A 23,438-nucleotide genomic window follows, 5' to 3' on the forward strand; every position below is an offset into this window, starting at 1 on the left:
GGTCGCCATCGTGTATATGAAGCGGACGAGCGAGGCTAATCTGATGCGGCAACTCTAATTTTGCAAGCTCTTGTAGCAGGCAGGGTGTGATGAGTTCGACTAGGAAGCGGTGTCCGCTACGGCCGCTACCGGATCGGGTTCGATGACTATGTACGTGTCTCTCTTGATTTTTTTTTAAGTAGAGGAAGGGTTCTGATTCTTTCTCACGGAAAGAGCACGCACGTGGGTTAATTTCTGCTGCCTAATGGAGACTGACACAAATTAACCATGTACGCTGACATGCTCGAGTCAAGAAAAGTTGTCTTTATAGCAACCCAATGCGCTGATCCAAACTGTCCGCGCGTATTCGTTTGAGTCGAAACAAACGCAAAAGTCGACCCAACGTAACGACCCAAACCAACTTTTCAAAACTAAAAATGATACATGATAGCCTATTTTTTTCCTGAGCCAGTAGGAGTGAATCAGAGGATTGTGGGCCGTGGCTTGTGCGCATTTTTGTGGAAAACTAACACTTAAAACGCATAGGGACATTTTCTATTTGCGACATATTGTTGACGTCTTACACAGAGCCAACAAGCGAGTGGCTGAACTAGGTCATCCCGTTTTAGTTGTTTTTAGAAAGCACGATTGTATTCAAATCGTGGAATAATACAATGTCTTTGACCTGTATAAGTAAGTACACCCTAAAACACGCACAAAGAACTAGAAAAAACAAAGAGCACCCTAACAATTAGTAAAACATGAAGATCTTTGGAGCTCTGTGTCATCATTCCTGAACTTTGCGAGAAGACCCTGCCACACAAGAATTTGTAACCATACCCAAGCAGGCCATCATCTTCAACCATAACATAATCGCCACCACGCTGCTCCCCTTTTTGTTCGTTCCGTTGCAGAAAAGACAAGGACAAGCATGTGCATCCATCACGGCTACAAACATGTGCTAAATCATAAGTTTGATTCCCTAGGAGTTTTACATATTTTCGACATTTTTAAGTCGGCCACTACATAAAAGAAAAACACTATTCACCCTGGTGGGCCGGCCCAGTCGCTTTCGGCCGCAGCCAACGATCCCGGTTTGACCTGCTGCCCCGTCGAGAATCCCTTCGAGAACCTACTCAAGATTTAAAATAGACCAAGATTAGAGAGTTCGGTGTACTGATTTCAAGTATTAAAAGTTTAGGGTTTGGCTTAGCAACCGTCTACAGGTTCAAGGTTTGTTTTGGACTTTTTTTTTGTTTTCTTTAGCGGACTTTTCCTTGTTGTCAACCGGACCGAATTGTTTGCCTTTATCAAGTTGTGCGTTTTGGTCGTCGACTGGTCGCTCGTTTCTCGTTTTTGGTCCCATCTTTCTAAGCGAGAAAAGTATGAGGCGGTGCCCTGGTCAATCCGGAACATTTTTTTTTTGTGTCCGTTCAACGCGGACGTATCCTCGTCAGCTTGCAAAACTTCAATACGTTCTCGGTTGGCCACTATCGCCACCTCTCCTGACCACAGAACCGCAGAGCACCAGCAGTGCGCGGCGAGCGAGTCAACTAAGCCATTATCCATGAACGAGAACGGCGGTGTGCGGCACTGGCACGCCGACGTGAACGGCGTGTCCCTGCACGTAGCCGAGCAGGGCCCCGCCGACGGCCCGGCGGTGCTCCTCCTGCACGGCTTCCCGGAGCTCTGGCTGTCGTGGCGCCACCAGATGGCCGCGCTCGCCGCACGCGGCTTCCGTGCCCTGGCTCCCGACCTCCGCGGCTTCGGCGACTCTAGCGCCCCGGCTGACCCTGCAGCCTACACCATCCTCCACGTCGTCGGCGATGTCGTCGCGCTCCTCGACCACCTCCGCCTCCCCAAGGTGCTCCCTTCTTTGCACCGCTATAGCTTTGTGTTTTTACCCCTCGGCCGTTGCGAGTGACGCGCTGACACCCGGCGCCGCCGCAGGTGGTGGTGGTGGGGCATGACTTGGGCGCCCAGGCGGCGTGGCATCTGTGCCTGTTCCGGCCGGACCGGGTGCGCGCCGTCGTCGCGCTGGGGGTGCCGTTCTTCCCACGCTCCCCTGGACCCGTGTCGGAGATGTTCGCGGCGCGCGGCGATGGCTTCTACATCACGCAGTACCAGGTGACGCTGTCCTATGTATATTTAGCATGCATCCATTCTTCTTATTGCCAACGCCATGCTCCGGGAAGCAGTGAATCGACTTCTGTGACATAGAAATTAATCACATACAAACTGAAGCAGATGATGCTTTTTTGAGAGAGAGAGACAGCAAGCAGAGCGGCGTTGCAGAGCAAAAAACAAAAACAAAATATATTTAGAAGTTTTAAAAAATGTCAATCTTTTTTATACAAATAAATATATATGCATGTGCTTCAAGTATGTACAAAGTTTCATCAAGTAATTTGATTATATACATGCTACATAAAAAGGATAAATATCTGGCCCAAAAACAATAAAGAAAAAGCCCATTTTAATCTGTGTATTTATCTTCTTTGACATGGAAAATAATCACATACAAACTGAAGCCTATTTTAATATATGTATTTATCTTCTTTGACATGGAAATTAATCACATATAAACTGAAGCGGACTGTTTCTCAAAATAAAAAAACTGAAGCAGATGATGCTTCTGTGAGAGAGAGAGAGGGAGAGAGAGGGAAGGAGGGAGGGAGGGAGAGAGGGGGGCAATTGGTGGACGCATCTAACTTTTTTTTCTCAGGTTCATAGTTTTATTCCATAGTAATAGGGTTGCAAACTTACAATTTAGAGGCAAGCTATACATGGACGATCCTTGCCATGTAGTCACACAGTCGTGCTACATTCGAGCGACTATAACTGGCTAGTCAATCTGCAACCTTATTCTGATCTCTATGAATTTCTGAGAAATAAACTCTCTATCAACCATTAAAGACTTAATCTTGGGCACTAGCTGTCCATAAGCGCAACTATCCAAGCTAGTATTAAATTTTGTTAAGAAACTTAAAATTCGTTTTTTTTTTACTTTTTGTTAATTGATACATTCTATGTTTTAGATGATGATACCATTTGTTTTCTTAAGATTAGACCAATGCACCCTCGGGTAAAGTAATAGTCTTCCTCCAAAATTGAACAACAATATTTCACATAAGTAATGGTATAGCTTTCATTTGCTCCAAAATTACTGGCTTTTTTGCGGGTCCAAAATTACAGTTTCAGGCCTCAGGGTGGCACCAGTCATGCATAGAGCATAAACTTATGGTGGTAGACTAGTAGTCATCGTCTCGGAGGAGGACGCTTGGAACCTGGGTGTATGTTATTTTTCACTTGGTAATTACAAACATGGTTGAAAAAACATGATTTTTTTTGGCAAGAAACATGATGAAGTGTTCTACTCGTGTAAAAAAATTCGCTAAGAAATAACTTTAATTGTACAAAAAACAAAGTCAGCACTATATTGAGGTTATTATTCACACTTTTATGTTCTCACTGTTTTTTCTCTTTTTGGCCTAAAGGTCAACTGGAGTTTTTCGTTGGTGATTTTTTTATACGAACAGAATATCAAGTTTGTTGTCAACGGTTTTTAAGTTTTCTTTTTGACATTTTCAACTATTTCTTTATTTTTTGGGGCATATCAGGTTAATATGCACCCAGGTTCCATGTATTCTCCTCATCTGTATGTATTTAGCGCCATAGCTGTGCAAAACACCAACTTGTTTCAAAATCATGCATGCAGGAGCCTGGAAGAACTGAAAGAGCATTCAATCGGTACGCTGCTGCAACCGTCCTAAAGAAGTTCTACTCCATCAAATTAGATGACCTCACTGCTCCTCCTGGAGTCGAGATTATAGACTTTTTGGAATCATCATCATCCCCACTTCCTTGGATTACCGAGGAAGAACTGGGTCAGTACGCCGAGAAGTTTCAAAAGTCTGGCTTCACCGGGCCGCTCAACTACTACCGCATGATGGACACGTAAGTTTCAGAGTTTCTCTTCATATGATTTCTATTCGACCTAGCTTTGTAGCACTAATTCATGGGAAACACAGGAATTGGATGCTTACTGCGCCATGGCATGGTGCGAAGATCACGGTGCCTGCAAAGTTTATCGGGGGTGAGAAGGACACTGGTGTCCAGTCCTTTGGAATCAAACACTACATTGAGAGCGGAGCTTTCAAGTTCAGTGTTCCGGATCTTGAGGTTGCCATCATTGAAGGTCACCATTACCTCCAGCAAGAGCAGGCCGAGAGGGTGAACTCTGAGATATTGTCCTTCCTGGACAAGTTATCTGGCGAGGAGACGCCGAAATAGCCTTACTAAGAAATTAGTAAACATATGGTGTATGAGCTGGTTTTGGATATGTGAATCACTTTTCATGGACTGAAAATTGGCAAAGCTCGTAGAACTATATACTCGAATAAATGTGAGAGTTCTAGCTATAACTATTTGTTGAGTTGATCAAATACAGGAGCTAGCATGTAAAATACCAAGTGTTTAAAGCGCGTGAGGTTTGAAGAAGATGTAGCATTGTTATCTTAGCAGAAGACAAAAGGTACCTTGAAAAGTGGACTTATCTAGTATAATACAAAAAAAAAAAGGTTATGTTCATGGGTCTTGCACTTGAACATGGGAACTTTATTTGTCACAGTATTGAAGAAAAATCTGTATACTATTATCAACCATAGAAACCATAAGCACAGCACTTACCTGATCCTAAATGCTGTAGATATTTTTAACGTGCAAGTACGAAGCAGGAAAAGCAAGCTGCTCAGGTCTACAGCTTGGAAGATCTAATAATCAGAGCAAGGGTAAGTTGCTGATGCATGGTGAAACAATTAATACTTATTCAGGCACAACAAATGCTACTCCAGGGCGTCCCGCCCCACAGAAAGAGTTCAATTAATCCCAGTGCCCTCCTTTCTTTTTTGAAAGATCCCAGTGCCCTCCTTGCCTGCCCACGGGATGTCAAGTGCCATTCCCTTGGTGTTCCATGGTAAGTGTCCTCATTCGCTTTGTCTCGTGTGAAGCATCATCCCCTTGGTGCTTCCTGGCAAGTCTCACCATTTGCTGATTCCCATTGTATACAACATCAAAGCCCTCAAGCCGCCGCCTTAACCTGGCCTTCTCAGCGGTGTCCTCGTCGTCAAAGTATTCACGACGATCTGTCATCTGTCTTTCCTGCGCAATATCGGACAAATGCATGCTCAGGGTGCCCCCCCCCCCCCCCCCCCCCCCCCCCCCCACAATGAAATCGGCATGATCTGCAGGGTGCTTCAGGTCACCACTTCCATGCCTTTTACAGCCATAGCAGTAAGAAGCATTATCATTATCATCAGCAGGTTCAAGCATGCATACGCTGGCCAACAGGTCCGACGACGGGATCCTATACAACACTTCAGCAAAGAACAGCTTGCCGCAGCCCTCATCATCAGCAGCGGCTCCTTCTCTAGTCTTGGCAGTGAGATTGTAATGACAACTAGATCATGATTGACGCGCGTTGCTGCGCCCGTCTATTTTTCCAATAAAGTGATAGTAATTTTACAAATAGATAGACATGGAAGAACTGAATTTCTATTTCCAGTGAAAGAACATCCGAACCTACACCAATATTTATTATTTTATATAGCTACCATCATCTATATTTTCCGGGTCATATTGGCCATCCTCTTAGTTCCATGTCAACAAGTTTTTTCTAGCAAGTAATAAATTGGATCATAAATCTACAACATAGGCATTTCATGACCATGAATGTGCCAACAGGTGACCGTGCAAGGAAAGTGTAAACAAATGGCACTCCATGAAATTGATCACTATAGTAATTTTGATAAAGCTTCTCAGCAAAACACATCGAAATAATAGTAGTGTGACATCCTTGCAAAGTCCAATTTTCTCTCTTAATTACATATGTGTAAGTGACACTGGCAATACAATTGAAGGATGGAGTATTTGATGCAATTAAAACAAATGGATTAATAAATGGCATGTGGGAAGCTGCAATGCTCTCACTGGATGGATGAGCTCCTTCAACCTTTGGTGAATTTGATTCACCCAATGCTTGCGCCCTGTATGTTTGTATAGGAAAAAAGATCAGTGAAAGTACTACATATACATACGGAACCAAAATGCAAATGTGACCTTTCTGTTCAGATCAATACAAATGATTTTTTATAAATAACAATCCAAGAGACAACAAATACTATTTGGTGAGTCATGTGGCCCCACTTGGTCATGTACATTACAAACTTACTATATAAAAACTATGCAAACATGAGCGCACATTATTCTTACCTAGGAAGAAGTTACACATTCGATGTTTGCTTTAGTTGGTTCGGTGCATGTACAGAAATCACCAGCACTTATGGTCGCAGCAGCATCAGTCTCTCATCAAATCTGATGAACAAGAAGATGAACATATCTGAGGACTAAACTGGACTAAATTAAATATGCATCATAAAGGGAAATATTGTGATAAATTTGTACACAACTAAATAAGATGCAACGATGCCATATGCTCATGACACACTGCTGTACATGTTCTGAATAAGGCAAGCATATATAGTAGGAGAATCCATTTGGCAAAAAAAAACATAAAATGCAAGAGCTGTTTATTCTAAAATATAATGCAAGGAAAAGATAATTCTAGATATGGAATGACCATGCAATTTGAAAAACTATTCATCTAAATACCTTAAAAATTAGGGGAATGTTTATTCCAAATACTAATGTAAGAAGAAATAAATGGCGCCTAAAATTCTTTATACCAAATAATAATGCTAATAATTTGGCATATCATTATTGTACCGCAAGATGAAGCAACAAAGTAGAGTGATCGTGGTCATTCCTCCGTTGTCTATCATTGTCAAAACTCTAAACGCACAAAGTCCTTTATAAATCAATTATCAAACTCTTGTTTCGATTTTATAGGCTACTTTTCAAGTGTATCAGAAAGTCCTTTATTGCAAGAAAACATGGCGCCCAATTCAGGCGGGCATGCCTGCTGATCATACGAAGCATTACCCTTCCAGCATTTTGTTAGCATGACAGAGTAGTCTGGACAAAAGATGGCAGAATTCACAGAAATCTTTGTCACAAAGGATACACATTTTACCTATATATTGTAGCCCATAGTTAAGCTAACATGTTCTGTAATTTAAAATGTATGGAAACCATGTTCTCTTATATTTAGATAAACCAAACAACAAACTGGGTTCGTACTACCATAATAACAACAAAGGAATAACACATTAGAAGCATGACAAGGCTATTACTTATTCCTCGGAGAACATAATAGATGTTTATCCAAAGCTGAGACAGTCCTCAGCAAAGAACGTCGGTAAGGAGAACACCAAATTAAAAGAGAATTCAACATTGTAACAACAAAATAGAGCTGAACATGCATTTGCATGAGCAATTGTTTTACCTGACAGAAAATCAGCAGCTTGGCATCCCTATCCAATTCTGTTGGGTTTCACAATAGCCTGTTGGACATTACTGCTGAAAGCTTTGTGATTCCCTGCCGAAATGTGTGTTTCCTGTTGCTTGAGAGAGCCCAGCCACATAAAGACATGAGCAGCGAAATAACCTTTCTTGCAAAAAGGGATAACCTGCATCACTGCTAAAGCAGAAGGTCTAAAAGCATGATCATAGTAAGATGATATTTTTCTGAAAAAAGGAATCGATCTGTGAGCACCTCCTTCAGAAGGCAGCATTTCACAAAAAGAATCTGTCTCAAAGTCCGTACAGTTAGCTCTAAAGAGACTACTCATAGCAGCAACCCCATTAGCACCGATCAAACTTGTTTTTTGTGACATATGAAGATAAATTTCGCTCCATGGAGGATCATATCACAGGGTAACATAATGTGCAGACTCGTAGAGACACCTATCGGTCCAGCACTGACCCTCTTGGATGTTGCTCCGTCACATTGAAAAAATGCTATAGGGCACATTATTTTTATTGAATTGAACCACGAGTCCTGCAAAATAAGGATTAGCTAAAAAAGAGCTGCACATAGGTATGGCAGAGATCGCAATAATAAACCAGGCCTATATATGGTGATGTCAGCTATACATGCTTATGCTTTTCCGGAAAGCATGAAGGCGACATATAAAGAACATCATCTTCTATCTTACAAAGAGCCGTTTATGCATAAATTGAACATTATATGCACATTTTTTCAGGATTTCTTGGCTGATCAGGAAAGCATGATTATATGAAGAACATCATCTTCTATCTTACGAAGAGCCTCTATATGCATAAATTGAACAGAAGATGCACATTTTTTCAGGATTTCTTTGCTGATCAGGAAAGCATGGTTAAGACAACATATGAAGAATATCAACTTCTATCTTACGAAGAGCCTCTATATGCATAAATTGAACAGTTGATGCGCATTTTTTCAGGATTTCTTGGCTAATCTTGTGTGCATCACCAAGCATACCACTCCATGCAGGGTCCCAAAAAACCAACGCACACGCATGGGCATGGCCACGCTCCTTGCATACATTGTGCACATCGCCATGTACTCCTTCCTCTCTGTTGAACTCCATGCGGCCAATTTACAATCCAAAGCAATATGTACCCTTCTGACATATATGTCATCTGCCAATGCCAAAGCCTCCCGGATTGCGAGCATCTCCAAAGTGCATGGGTCCGAAAGATGGGAGAAAACCACCGCCGAAGCTCCCAGGAAGGCTCCCGTCTTGGTCTCTACAGATAGCTCCCGCTGCACCTCGCGCCCGGCCTACTGCGGCATCGACATTGATCTTGACCATCCCCAATGGCAGTGCAATCCAGCGATTAAGTCGAGTTTGTGACCCCCTCACACCAGCGACATGCGGCTTCTAGATAGCCTTAAGTTCTGTTATGTAGGAGTTTACAAACCCGTTCATGGCATAAGGTGTCTGGAAGATGTCCTCGTACATTGCCTTCCTTCGAGCGCCCCATAACGCCCATAGGGTGACGACGAAGACAAGGAAATCATCCGGGCTAAGCGCTTCGTGCATGACAAACAACCATCTCTTTGCGTTTTCCTCAATGCATGTACTCATCTTGTCAAGGATCGCCTCGGAAGACAGCGCCCAAGTGCTCCTTGAGACGGAGCAATCCACAAGGGCATGGCGCAAGGTATCAACAGCCCCACAAAGACAACAAGCTCGTGAGGTTGACATGTTTCGATGATGGAGTAGTGCTGCTGTGGGGACAGAATGCTTGGCGAGTCTCCATAAGAAACGGGAGGGGAAAGAAACGAATAGGAGGCCATCTTCTCTCTTCTTGATTGATTGATTGTTTTTTTTTTTTGAAAATATCTTGATTGATTGGTGGGTTCCTTCCAGCCTGCAAAGCGCACAGAGCTCGCGATGGGAGCCGGCCCATTGATTGGTTTAGTTTTTTACTTCCTGGTTAATTTGTCCCCGCTGTACCAACTTTCAGGAAGCCTAGTTTTGAGTCGGTTTTCTTTTGAGTAAGTGGGTGTTTTCATTTTGGCCACGGCCTTTTATTTTTTGAATTTTGTAGAACTGGGTAGTTTGGCGGTTCCGGAATCGACGAGAAGGCTCGTTGTTTTAAAAAAAAACACGCATTGTAGCTTACGAGACTAACCATACTAAGTAAGGTCCAAACGAAAGGCTGGCGATGCCATGGCCATGGCCCTGGCTTGAGCGCATTGCTGCCCTACTCACTTTTAAAACCTATCAATAGAAAAAACTATTTATTTTAGTTGTTGCCTAGTGAATAGCAAATGCGAAAAATATACTGAATCATAACGAAAGCAACACAAAGTCACAAACACATCACATACTATCTTCGTTCTTGCAGGGTCCAGGTAACCCGGAGGATTGACAATGTACCACAACAACAAAAACTCGAATCGCTCGCAAAAAACAAAACAACAACAAAAACTCGAACAGAAAGCAAAACGATTTCATGAAGCAAGCAGATCGAGTAGCAGGTACTTAGTAATTACTAAGTTTTTGCGGCCGGCTGGCTCACATAGGAGAAGGTGCCGACGGTGGCAGGCTGTTGCTGTCGTTCCCGTAGAACTGCAGCACGGTGTAGACGGTCTGCATGACGGTCATGCCGAGGAGGAAGACGGCTGCGGCGAGGGAGAGGAACGCCCAGGGGCTCCTGAAATATGTGTGGATGAGGTTGGCGCGCCAAATGTTCCATGGCTGCCGGAAGTAGCCGTTCACCTGCCGCTGCACGGCGTCGAGAGCGCTGTTGGGCTCAAGCACCACGTCCCTGGAGATAGTGTTGAACAGCTTGGCCACGGCCTGGTCGCTGCCGATGGCGTTCTGGATGATCCCCTTGGAGCTCAGCAGCGCCACATCCTTGGCCGAGTCGATAATGTTGTCCATGAAGAAGACGTAGCCGGTCACGTCGTTACCGGCGCCGGCGTGCAGCCGCTCAAACGCCATCATGTTGAGGAACATGTACTCGGTGGAGTCGTCCACTGACACCGTCGGCATGCTCAGTGTGCCGCCCTGAAACCGGATGTCGTGCAGGCTCAACGTCTTGCTCGGCTTGAACTGGATTCCAGCTTCGTAGAGCTCCACTGCTGACCGGATGATGGCGTTGTCCTCCTCCGTTTCTTGAAGGTTCCGGATTTTATGACATTTAGTAGCGAGCATGCTCCGGCGAAAGACATCTAGTGGGTGGAGCCCTAGGCCGATGCCTGGTGGTAGCGGGCCGGAAGATTGGGCCAGAAATTTCAGCACCATCCGGTTGATGAAGTCGTCGTTCTGGCCATCCATGCAAGCATTAACACAGATTAGTTGAAGAGAAAGCGACACCATATATTACCCGATATGTTGTATTATCACTTGAAAAAAGGGCCCTCTATTAACAAGTTGCCTAAAAAGATGACTTCGTTCAGTCGATTTCCCTGAGCCGTTGGATCGTAACTAGACGGCTGGATGAATTTTGATACGTGTTAAACACATCTATATTTTTTGATTATTTTATGCTATTATAATATTATTTTTGAATACTTTTACAGTAATTTTTCTTATTTTTCTAGACTAACCTATTAATGCAGTGTCTGGAGGTAGTATATGTTTTCTGCATTTTTTTTTACTTTCTGAAAATCAATATTTACGGAGCTCAAAATAACTTAAGAGATTTATGAAGAATTTTTTCAAAGATAAAAAATCCAGAAGGCATCAGGGGCCACCGCAGGCCCCCTATGTGGCCAGGTAGAACGACCAAAGCCCCACCCGCGTAAGGGGGGCCTGTGGGGCCACTACCCACCGCCTTTCAACAATTTTTTGCCTATAAATCCCATATTTCCTGAAACCCACCATATCATTTTTTCGCTATTTTTTCCACTGCCGCAAATTCCTCTTCCAGGGAGAGACAATCTGGAGGCCTGTTCCGAAACTCTGTCAGAGGGGAATCTGTCAACGGAGCCATCTTTATCAGCCTTGCTGTCACCATGACCATGTGTGAGTACTTTTCTTAAGGACCTTACGATTCATAGCGGTAGCTAGATGGAGTACTCTCTCCCTTGTGATTCAATACAAAATTCCCGTTAGCTACCTCACATGATTGGGGTCCATATGATGTAATCGATGATTGTATTTGCTGGGACGATGAATTGTTCACATTATGATCAAATTGATCATTGAATTATATTGAATATTTTAAAATTTCTTTGCTAAATAATTAAATAGTCATGTATGCTCTCTGATCTATTTGTCTTCTTTGGCCAAGTTGATAGAGAGTTCTTCAAGAGAGTTGTGTATGATAGTGGGTTCAATCTTGCATTGATTCATCCCAGTGACAGAATGGGAACGGAGACGTATTGTATTGTTGCAATTAAGAATAAAACGATGGTTTCTTTATCACACCGATGATAGTTTTACTATGTATATTATGTCACTTTGTTTATGGCAGTACTCTGTTTGTTATAAACTTACTCCTCAAAATGCATTCTGCATATGGTCTTTAGGTATTGCTATTAGTTGTAGATGTTGTTGCAAACGGTCTACATATCACAGATGTAATTTGTATACAAGATTATTCCACGAATAATCATAGTCATAAATATAAATATTGCAATTTAATTACCATCCAACTGTAATTTGTTCACCACAACACATTTATCTTGGTTGGAGAGATGACTCTAGTGAAACTATGACCCCTAGTCTATCTTCCTTAATTGCACATACCATTACATTTGGTTTTCTTGATTTATAATTTTATTATTTTGTTCTATATATCAATTCCTATCATACCATACAAATTTATCCTTGTAACCAGCAGGACAAGAAGCTTGACAACCTTCTTGGAACGATTGGGGCAAGACTATTTTGTGTTCGGTATGCAAGTACCGAGGACATTACTTGATGATGAAATTCCTACTAGTTCCATAAACCTTTGGTTCTCAATAGAGTGAAATACTATCCATGGGGAGGGGGTTTACCCAACCTTTATGTCACTCTTACACTTGGGGGTTACCCAACCACTCTCACGAGAGCAAGCAACTTTCCTCTTCCTCCCACGTTCTACTATCCATCATCTTTCACCCATGAACCAAACACCCCCCATGACCACCAACTAGAACGGCTGCCCCACCCCTGCCCGGCGCTACTGTGCACGCCTCCTCCACCGTCCATCCCTCTACCCCATGATGTCCCTCTCCGCCACGGATCCCCCACCATGCTCCGGAACAAGTCAAGCCTTTGACTCCATGCACCTGCGACACCACTGTCATGTCATCGCCGATTTTGACTCGCTCATGTCCGAGGCTTCCCTGGCTCTCGCCCCGGCATCGTCGTCATTAGCCTTGAGGTTGTGCCTCCTCTTTTGAATCAACTGGCCCAATTTTTTTAAAGGCAACTTACCAATAGCTATTGTGTACTATTTAGAAAAAAATCTGACGGGTCTGCTACCCAACTAGGTCTTGGGAGCCAATCAGCTAGTGCCAACACATGTAGTATTTTGATACCCTTGTGCATATATGATTCATTTGTCTTCTTTAGGCTAGCCATAGTGGGAGTAACTTAGCTAGTAACATAATCACTAGTAGAAAAGGGGGCTTTGGTCCAGGCCGGGTAAGCCCATTAGTCCCGGTTCAGTCCAGAACCGGGACCAATGGGTGCATTTATCCCGGTTCGTGCGGCTAAGGCATTAGTCCCAGTTCACCTGGGCCCTTTAGTCCCGGTTCGTGCGATGCCCATTGGTCCCGGTTGGTTGCACCAACCGGTACTAAAGGTTAGACCTTTAGTCCCGGTTGGTGCCACCAACCGGGACTAATGGGCTTTGAGGCATTAGTACCGGTTCATGGCACGAACCGGTACTAAAGGTCCCATTTTCAAACTCCCCCCTCCCTGGACTGCCTTTTCAGTTTTAGAAAAAACAAAAGAAAATGATGGAAATGTCAATAAAAATAAAATAAAATAACTTTCCCATGTGATATGTGGTCTAGTTGTTCGGAAAATTTACAAATATGAATTTCGACTTTATTTACAAAATCTCTCTAGAATTTGTAAAATGGGCATAACTTTTGCATACGAACTCGGATTAAAAAGTTTTTTATATGAAAAATCATCTACTCGAAAAGTTACATCCGATGGAGACGGCCTACGGCCTGTTTGCAAATTTGTAGAATCCTCAAATTCCAAAAGGAAAAAAAGTTATGCTCAAATTTCAGTTTTTTTAAATTTTCAGTAAATCTGGTCAAACTATGGTCAAACTACTTATTCAAGAAGTATTAGTGTTACTAAATAATTATTCAAGAATATTAGTGTTATTAAATAATTATTTCACCTTTTTTGTATTTTGGTCAAATCTGGTCAAACTATGGTCAAACCGTGGTCAAACAATGGTCAAACTACTTATTCAAGAAATATTAGTGTTACTAAAAAATTATTGTTTTTTAGAACAATAGTTTTAAACTCAAACAGTGAAATATGTGACTTCATGCTCAAGCTAAATTCCTGAGGGTTAATAGGATTGATATCTTACTATTGTCAGGAAAACAACAAGTGCAGACTTGGAAACGAGGGAGAATAGAACCCGAAAGTTAAGCGTGCTCAGGCTGAAGTAGTGAGAGGATGGGTGACCGTTTGGGAATTTAGATGATTTGGAATGATGAGGGGTGATTAGAGATTAAATTGAGCAATGACGAGGGGTGATTAGAGATTAGAGGTTAAAATAATTCAGAAATTTGAAAATAAAAAAAATTCAAATTTTTTTTCAAAAAAATCAGAAAATTTCCTTTAGTACCGGTTGGTGTTACCAACCGAGACTAAAGGTGGACCGGCCACGTGGAGGGCCTTTAGTCCCGGTTCTGGATTGAACCGGGACTAAAGGGTCAGGGCATTAGTACCGACACTTTAGTCCCGGTTCCGGAACCGGGACTAAAGGCTCTTTTTCTACCAGTGAATGCACCTCAAGAAAAAATTATTTATGTGGCAAGTAATTAATAGAGAGAGAGAGAGAGATGCTGGTGGTAACACAGTATGTTACTGTAACATAACACACTCCAATGCGAAGTGAGTCTGCGTGAATGAAAGTTTGCATGATACTTATGTATGTTATTACCCACTATGAAGATAATAAAAATGTGTTATATGCATGACACTAGTCTAAATTACTCCCCGCTATGACTAGCCTTAGTCGTATCTAGTATTCTTCTCCATTGGCACCACTACCTACCATGCAGTATTTTCTGTCAGGAAAAGTAAAAGGGCGTGCAAAGAGAAGTACGTTGCATGTATCTTTCGGTCTCTCTCTCTCTACTAAAAAAAATCTTTCAATGTAATAATTTAGATAATTGATATACTATGAACCAAAAGTTTGATTTGTGATTTTTTTATATTCATGAAATTCTGGATACAAGACCTTCAGAACAAGATTAGACTAGTATTGCACTCTCTCAATCTCAAAATAAGTGTATCAACTTTATACTAATTTTAATACAAAGTTAAACTAAAGTTGAGACTTATTTTGAGACGGAGGGAGTATATGTTAACTAGTGTGGATTTAGTTATTGCAAGTCATACTTCAAATTAATTTCAGGATGATTTTCATGCAGATACATTTCTTTTCGTTTATTACTTCCTCCGATTAATATTAATTGTCTGTCACTTTGTACTGAAGTTGTATGTGAGCGACAATGGATAGAAGGGAGTACAATTTTGCACTAAATCAGAGATAATTAATATGCATCGAAGGGGGTATTATTTCTGTGGGATTTTTATTGTTTCAGTTTTTCTACAGCAATATTAGAAGGTGGACCGGCCACGTGGAGGGCCTTTAGTCCCGGTTCTGGATTGAACTGGGACTAAAAGGTCAGGGCATTAGTACCGACACTTTAGTCCCGGTTCCGGAACCGGGACTAAAGGCTCTTTCTCTACCAGTGAATGCACCTCAAGAAAAAATTATTTATGTGGCAGATTAGTTAATTACCGGGGGCTTTCCACTCTCAACCCCGACGAGCTTCTGGAGCAGGAGCAGCGGTAGCTGGTTCTCGAGCATGAGCACGTCTCGCCGGATGTAGGGCACCATGTAGAGTATCCCGTGGGGGCTGAAGATCGGGTCGTTATGCGCGTAGTCGCCGACCTGCTTCCCGTCTGCGGCCGTGCACCTCATCACCTCCAGCAGGAAGCAGCCGTCGAAGATCATCATGGCCAGGAACCGCTCCCTGCCCCCGCCATCGGCGCGCCACTCGCTGTCGAGGTCCATGTACGCGCCCTCGAGCTGCTCCGCGACGTCCTCCACGCCGTCGACGAGCTCGTCGAAGGTCCGCTCCGCGCGCTGGAGCAGCTGCCGCAGTGCCCGGCACTTGTGCTCCTCCATGGGCCGCAGGTCGAGGTCGCCGTGGTGGAATGGGCCCAGCGACACCACCTGCGGCTGGTACGCCTTGCTCTTGATGTTGGTCATGCAGGGCGGCACTTGGTAGATGCAGTGGCGCTCCCACCGCGACGCGGACGAATTGCCGGTTTCCTTGAGCTTCTTCTCCACGTCCACCACCCACGTCCTCTTGCTGCTGCCGCCGGCCGCCGCCATTCTGATTGATCTGTATATGATATGTGATTGCTATGGATAGGTTAGTAGATGTGTGTTCGTGCAGGGGAGGTTAGCAAGCTATATATACACAGATAAAGATGATGTTTGGCATATACGTTGCCTATGCAATAAAGGTTACTTGCATTGCATGCCACATAATATACTCCATATTACTATATCTGGAAGGGGTCATGATGGTCTTTTGTTTATTGCATGTGGTCCATACAAGATGCTAGGGGGAGCATCCGGCCAGAGCCGTGAGGAAGCGAGGAATATGTACGTCAAAGTAGCTGCTGTCGGGAATGATAACATATGGTTTAGGGTGGAGTGGAGTAGGGAACGCATCGCATCCATTTGTTTTTCTATAGTTTCTGCAATGTGCAAGAATGGATGGAAGTGGTACAAATCACCGGAGACGTGCTTGCAGACAGGTGCGTTGCGCCGTTGTGCCCGTTTCACATCGACCAAGACATGCGAACCAACATGTGATTGATGATTATGTAGACAATGGTATTCCCAGCCCACCAGCGAGTCAACTAAGTCAAGTAGGAGAACGGCGGTGTGCGGCACTGGAACGCTGACGTGAATGGCGTGTCCCTCCATGTGGTAAAGCAGGGCCCCGCCACCGGCCCCACGATGATCCTCCTGCATGGCTTCCGGGAGCTCTGGTTCTCGTGGTGCCACTAGATGGCCTGGCCCCTGACCTCTGAGGCTTCGATGACTCTGGCTCCCCGGCCGGCCACACCGCCTACACCGTCCTCCACGTCGGCGGCAATATCATAGCGCTCTTGGATCACCTTCGCATCCCCAAGGTGCGCCCTTCGCTGCACCGATGTAGCTTGTTTTTTTTTTCCACGGCAGCTGTCGCGAGTGACGCGCTGATACCGGGCGCCGGTGCAGGTGGTGGTGGTGGGGCACGACTTGGGCGCGCAGGCGATGTGGCATATGTGTTTGTTCCGGCCGGACCGGGTGCGCGCCCTCGTCGCGCTAGGGGTGCCGTTCTTCCCACACTCCCCTCGACCCGTGATGGAGATGTTCGCGGCACGCGGCGATGGCTTCTACATCACTCAGTACCATGTGACTCTGCCCTATATATTTTCACCATCCATTCTTCTTATTGCCAACGCCATGTGCTTGGAAGCAGTGAATTGACTTGTGTGACATGGAAATTAATCACATACAACTGAATCAGCTGATGGTTTAGTGCTGAGAGAGAACAAGAAGAGGATGATTTAAGGGGGGTTGACGAATTTCTTAACTTCTGTGCTAACAAGAAATTTAAATTTGCTACTCTAATTGATACTCTATGTCTTAGATGATGATACCATTAGTTTTCTTAAAGCTGGAGGAACAATGCACCTTCTATTTGCATAAGTAATAGTTTTGCTCCAAAATTAGGAAAATAATATTTCCCAAAAGTATTAGTCATGCAAGAGAGATTCGATGATTTAACACACACACTAAGTTGGCCTTCATTTGCTCCACATTACTTTGTGTGTGTGTGGGGGGGGGGGGGGGGGGGGGTCCCAATTTACATTTTCAGGCACAACATATCTCTTTACCTGGTGGTTGTGGAATTGTAGTCGCGAATGGTCTGTATGTATTGAGCACCATAGCTGTTGCAAAGGACCAACTTGTTTCAAAATCAACCATGTAGGAACCCGGAAGAGCGGAAAGGGCATTCGGTCGGAACGATGCTATGACCGTCCTAAAGAAGCTCTACTCCATCGAATTAGATGACCTCACTGCTCCTCATGGAGTGGAGATAATAGACTTTTTGGAGGCATCGTCGTCCCCTCTTCCTTTGGATGGCCGAGGAAGAACTGGGTCGGTGCGCCGAGAAGTTTCCAAAGTATGGTTTCACCGTGTCACTCAACTACTACCGCATGATGGACACGTAAGTTTCACAATTTCTCTACATGATTTCTGTTCAATCTTGCTTTCTAGCACTAATTTATGGGAAACATAGGAACTGGATGCTTGCCGCGCTATGGCAAGGCGCAATGATCACGGTGCCTGCAAAGTTTATCGGGGGTGATAAGGACACTGGTGTCAAGTCCTTTGGAATCAAACACTAAATCAAGAGCGGAGCTTTCAAGTTCAGTGTTCCAGACCTTGAGGTTGCCATCATTGAAGGTCACCACTACCTCCAGCAAGAGCAGGCTGAAAGGGTGAACCCTGAGATATTATCCTTCCTGGACAAGTTTTTTGGCGAGGAGATGCCAAAATAACCTTGGTAAATAAGAATTGAGTAAACGTATGGTGTATGATCTGGTTTCGGATATATAGGTTACTTTTCATGAACTGAAAAATGACAAAGCTCACAAAACTATATACTCGAATAAATGTCAGAGTTGTAGCTATAACCATTTGTTGAGTTGATCACGAATACAAGAGCTAGCATGTAAAATACCAAGTGTTTAAAGCAAGGTTTGAAGAAAATGTACCATTGTTATCTTAGCAGAAGACAAAAGGTACCTTCAAAAGTGGACTTCTCTCTAGCTACTATGATACAAAAAAAATAAGTATGATACATGTGCGTTGCGACGTGGAAAACGTGAGGAATGCATGTGTCGTGTCAAGTGTCGGCTCGGTTGCACTGAGGCACGACATTGATGGGTGCGTCGACGTCGGCAGCATGCACATCCCAATGAGAGGAATCAAATGATGTGGGTGTGACGTCGCCACAGGAACCTCTGAGCCGTGTGTCCTTTCCAATGAAACAAGTTGGTCCTTTGCAAACAGCTACTGTGCTACATACATACCATTGATGACTACAAGTCCACAACCACCAGGCAAAGAGATATGCTATGCCTGGTGCCACCCTGGGCCAGAAAATATAATCTATTGAACTCTCATTTAGTAGCTCAGATGGTTACATTAAAAATTAAAAAAAATTAGTTATGTAGTGTTTGACGAGCGGCTGTTCTCGGCAAAGACATGACAGAACCAGCGGCCGTGAAGTCACTTTATTTTAAATAGAGGCGCTGTTTGGTTCTCGGCAAAGTATTTACCGAATGCCCGAGGTTTGGCTCTCAGCAAAGTTCTGTTTGCCTGAGAGGTGAGAGGTGTACGTCAGGTATTCTTTCGAGAACAATTCTCATCAAAGATGTTGCCGAGTGTTTCTGGCACTCAGCGTAGGGTTAAATTCCAATAGTGCAAGCACATACATTGTTTATTTTTTGCTAGTATGTTGAAGCTCTCCCCCCTTTCTTGTTTCCAGTTTGCGAATTCTGGTCATTACGTATTAATGAAAAAGGGTGATTGCACTGTTCAAATAAAAAAACACTCAAACCCAGGCATATTTGTAAACCCGTGCTAGTAGGCACAGGAACTCAAGTAAATTGCACAATAAAATTTGTACAAATGTATATATGTCACCCATCACAAACACATAGTCCCACATGATGCATCAGAAACATGCAATAAGATGATTGACCATCTAATGAAAAATCAATGTACAGACTCACAGATTCAAGAATTAGTGTTTCCAACCCACAAGAGAAATTGACACCCTTATACATGTTGGGGAACGTAGCAGAAAACAAAAATTTTCCTACGGTTACACCAAGATCCATCTAGGAGTTCATCTAGCAACGAGTGATTAGATGCATCTACGTACCTTGTAGATGGCGAGCGGAAGCGTTCAAAGAACGGGGATGATGTAGTCGAACACGACGTGATTCAAATCACCGATGATCTTAGCACCGAACGGACGGTGCCTCCGCGTTCAACACACGTACGGAACGGATGACGTCTCCTCCTTTCTTGATCCAGCAAGGGGGGAGGAGAGGTTGATGAAGATCCAGCAGCACGACGGCGTGGTGGTGGATGCAGGGCGTCACAGTAGCAGGGCTTCGCCTATACTACGAGAGAGAGACGTAACGGGGAGAGAGGGAAGCACCAAAGGCTGAGGCATGAAGTCCTCCCTCTCCTCAACTATATATAGGAGGGCCAAGGGGGGGTGGTGCGCAGCCTAGGAGATCCAATCTCCTAGGTGCGGCGGCCCAAGGGAGGTTTCCCTCCCCCCCCAAGGCACTTAGGGGTGCCTTCCACTAGTGGGACTCCTCCCCCATGGAAACCCTAGGCGCATGGGCCTATAGGGGCTGGTGCCCTTGGCCAATATAGGCCAAGGCGCACCCCCTACAGCCCATGTGGCCCCCCGGGACAGGTGGCCCCACCCGGTGGGCCCCCGGGACCCCTCCGGTGGTCCCGGTACAATACCAATAACCCCGAAACTTGTCCCGATGGCCGAAACAGCACTTCCTATATATAATTCTTTACCTCCGAACCATTCCGGAACTCCTCGTGACGTCCGGGATCTCATCCGGGACTCCGAACAACATTCGGGTTACTGCATACACATATCTTCATAACCCTAGCGTCACCGAACCTTAAGTGTGTAGACCCTACGGGTTCGGGAGACAAGCAGACATGACCGAGGCGACTCTCCGGTCAATAACCAACAGCGGGATCTGGATACCCATGATGGCTCCCACATGCTCCACGATGATCTCATCGGATGAACCACGATGTCGAGGATTAATCAACCCCGTAAACAATTCCCTTTGTCAATCGGTATGTTACTTGCCCGAGACTCGATCGTTGGTATCCCAATACCTTGTTCAATCTCGTTACCGGCAAGTCACTTTACTCGTACCGCAATGCATGATCCCGTGATCAACCACTTGGTCACCTTGAGCTCATAATGATGATGCATTACCGAGTGGGCCCAGTGATACCTCTCCGTTATCCGGAGTGACAAATCCTAGTCTCGATCCGTGTCAACCCAACAGACACTTTCGGAGATACCTGTAATGCACCTTTATAGTCACCCAGTTACGTTGTGACGTTTGATACACCCAAAGCACTCCTACGGTATCCGGGAGTTACACGATCTCATGGTCAAAGAAAAAGATACTTGACATTGGAAAAGCTCTAGCAAACGAACTACACGATCTTTGTACTATGCTTAGGATTGGGTCTTGTCCATCACATCATTCTCCTAATGATGTGATCCCGTTATCAATGACATCCAATGTCCATAGCCAGGAAATCATGACTATCTGTTGATCAACGAGCTAGTCAACTAGAGGCTTACTAGGGACATATTATGGTCTATGTATTCACACGTGTATTACGATTTCCGGATAATACAGTTATAGCATGAATAAAGACAATTATCATGAACAAAGAAATATAATAATAATGCTTTTATTATTGCCTCTAGGGCATATTTCCAACAGTCTCCCACTTGCACTAGAGTCAATAATCTAGTTACATTGTGATGAATCGAACACCCATGGAATTCTGGTGTTGATCATGTTTTGCCCTAGGGAGAGGTTTAGTCAACGGATCTGCTATATTCAGGTCCGTATGTACTTTACAAATCTCTATGTCTCCATCTTGAACATTTTCACGAATGGAGTTGAAGCGACGCTTGATGTGCCTTGTCTTCTTGTGAAACCTGGGCTCCTTGGCAAGTGCAATAGCTCCAATGTTGTCACAAAAGAGTTTGATTGGCCCCGACGCATTGGGTATGACTCCTAGGTCGGTGATGAACTCCTTCACCCATATTGCTTCATGTGCTACCTCCGAGGCTTCCATGTACTCCGCTTCACATGTAGATCCCGCCACGACGCTCTGTTTGCAGCTGCACCAGCTCACTGCTCCACCATTCAACATATACACGTATCCGGTTTGTGACTTAGAGTCATCCAGATCTGTGTCGAAGCTAGCGTCGACGTAACCCTTTACGACGAGCTCTTCGTCACCTCCATAAACGAGAAACATTTCCTTAGTCCTTTTCAGGTACTTCAGGATATTCTTGACCGCTGTCCAGTGTTCCTTGCCGGGATTACTTTGGTACCTTCCTACCAAACTTACGGCAAGGTTTACATCAGGTCTGGTACACAGCATGGCATACATAATAGAACCTATGGCTGAGGCATAGGGGATGACACTCATCTCTTCTATCTCTTCTGCCGTGGTCGGACATTGAGCTGAGCTCAATTTCATACCTTGCAAAACAGGCAAGAACCCTTTCTTGGACTGATCCATTTTGAACTTCTTCAAAATCTTATCAAGGTATGTGCTTTGTGAAAGACCTATGAGGCGTCTTGATCTATCTCTGTAGATCTTGATGCCTAATATATAAGCAGCTTCTCCAAGGTCCTTCATTGAAAAACTTTTATTCAAGTAGGCCTTGATGCTGTCCGAGAGTTCTATATCATTTCCCATCAAAAGTATGTCATCTACATATAGTATGAGAAATGCTACAGAGCTCCCACTCGCTTTCTTGTAAACGCAGGCTTCTCCATAAGTCTGCGTAAACCCAAACGCTTTGATCATCTCATCAAAGCGAATGTTCCAACTCCGAGATGCTTGCACCAGCCCATAAATCGAGCGTTGGAGCTTGCACACCTTGTCAGCATTCTTAGGATCGACAAAACCTTCCGGCTGCATCATATACAATTCTTCCTTAAGGAAACCATTAAGGAATGCCGTTTTGACGTCCATTTGCCATGTTTCATAATCGTAGAACGCGGCAACTGCTAACATGATTCGGACGGACATCAGCTTCGCTACCGGTGAGAAAGTCTCATCGTAGTCAACCCCTTGAACTTGTCGATAACCCTTAGCGACAAGTCGAGCTTTATAAATGTCAGAGTTGTAGCTATAACCATTTGTTGAGTTGATCACGAATACAAGAGCTAGCATGTAAAATACCAAGTGTTTAAAGCAAGGTTTGAAGAAAATGTACCATTGTTATCTTAGCAGAAGACAAAAGGTACCTTCAAAAGTGGACTTCTCTCTAGCTACTATGATACAAAAAAAATAAGTATGATACATGTGCGTTGCGACGTGGAAAACGTGAGGAATGCATGTGTCGTGTCAAGTGTCGGCTCGGTTGCACTGAGGCACGACATTGATGGGTGCGTCGACGTCGGCAGCATGCACATCCCAATGAGAGGAATCAAATGATGTGGGTGTGACGTCGCCACAGGAACCTCTGAGCCGTGTGTCCTTTCCAATGAAACAAGTTGGTCCTTTGCAAACAGCTACTGTGCTACATACATACCATTGATGACTACAAGTCCACAACCACCAGGCAAAGAGATATGCTATGCCTGGTGCCACCCTGGGCCAGAAAATATAATCTATTGAACTCTCATTTAGTAGCTCAGATGGTTACATTAAAAATTAAAAAAAATTAGTTATGTAGTGTTTGACGAGCGGCTGTTCTCGGCAAAGACATGACAGAACCAGCGGCCGTGAAGTCACTTTATTTTAAATAGAGGCGCTGTTTGGTTCTCGGCAAAGTATTTACCGAATGCCCGAGGTTTGGCTCTCAGCAAAGTTCTGTTTGCCTGAGAGGTGAGAGGTGTATGTCAGGTATTCTTTCGAGAACAATTCTCATCAAAGATGTTGCTGAGTGTTTCTGGCACTCAGCGTAGGGTTAAATT

At 44.2% G+C, this 23,438-nt stretch overlaps 2 protein-coding genes and 1 pseudogene across 2 annotated transcripts; 2 read left to right on the forward strand and 1 right to left on the reverse strand.

Moving 5' to 3' along the window:
• The first annotated feature begins 1,350 nt into the window (after window positions 1–1,350).
• Window positions 1,351–4,559, forward strand: LOC125530398 (epoxide hydrolase 1-like). Its single transcript, XM_048694796.2, has 4 exons — window positions 1,351–1,843; window positions 1,930–2,106; window positions 3,698–3,936; window positions 4,011–4,559. Exons 1-4 carry the CDS (start codon window positions 1,547–1,549, stop codon window positions 4,270–4,272), a joined length of 975 nt encoding a protein of 324 aa, XP_048550753.2. The 5' UTR covers window positions 1,351–1,546; the 3' UTR covers window positions 4,273–4,559.
• Window positions 4,560–9,746: 5,187 nt separating this feature from the next.
• On the reverse strand, window positions 9,747–16,007 carry LOC125530396 (UPF0481 protein At3g47200). The gene is made up of 2 exons (XM_048694795.2): window positions 15,373–16,007; window positions 9,747–10,700 (listed from the first exon to the last, which is right to left on the reverse strand). The coding sequence occupies exons 1-2, from the start codon at window positions 15,970–15,972 to the stop codon at window positions 9,948–9,950; spliced, it is 1,353 nt and encodes a 450-aa protein (XP_048550752.2). The 5' UTR covers window positions 15,973–16,007; the 3' UTR covers window positions 9,747–9,947.
• A 351-nt stretch (window positions 16,008–16,358) lies between these two features.
• LOC125530399 (epoxide hydrolase 3-like) lies at window positions 16,359–18,203 on the forward strand (annotated as a pseudogene).
• The last annotated feature ends 5,235 nt before the right edge of the window (window positions 18,204–23,438 follow it).

The sequence above is a fragment of the Triticum urartu genome, chromosome 6A, assembly GCF_056163025.1.
Source record: "Triticum urartu cultivar PI428250 chromosome 6A, HENAU_Tu73, whole genome shotgun sequence".
Taxonomy (NCBI): Eukaryota; Viridiplantae; Streptophyta; class Magnoliopsida; order Poales; family Poaceae; genus Triticum; species Triticum urartu.

Excerpts from the sequence above, each read along its gene's own strand:
- LOC125530398 (XM_048694796.2), top strand. The coding sequence starts at position 1,547 with ATGAACGAGAACGGCGGTGTGCGGCACTGGCACGCCGACGTGAACGGC. Across the intron at positions 2,107-3,697 it reads TCTACATCACGCAGTACCAG|GAGCCTGGAAGAACTGAAAG; the intron begins GTGACGCTGTCC and ends TCATGCATGCAG. Across the intron at positions 3,937-4,010 it reads TACTACCGCATGATGGACAC|GAATTGGATGCTTACTGCGC; the intron begins GTAAGTTTCAGA and ends TGGGAAACACAG.
- LOC125530396 (XM_048694795.2), bottom strand. The coding sequence starts at position 15,972 with ATGGCGGCGGCCGGCGGCAGCAGCAAGAGGACGTGGGTGGTGGACGTG. Across the intron at positions 10,701-15,372 it reads TTGAGAGTGGAAAGCCCCCG|AACGACGACTTCATCAACCG; the intron begins GTAATTAACTAA and ends ATGGATGGCCAG.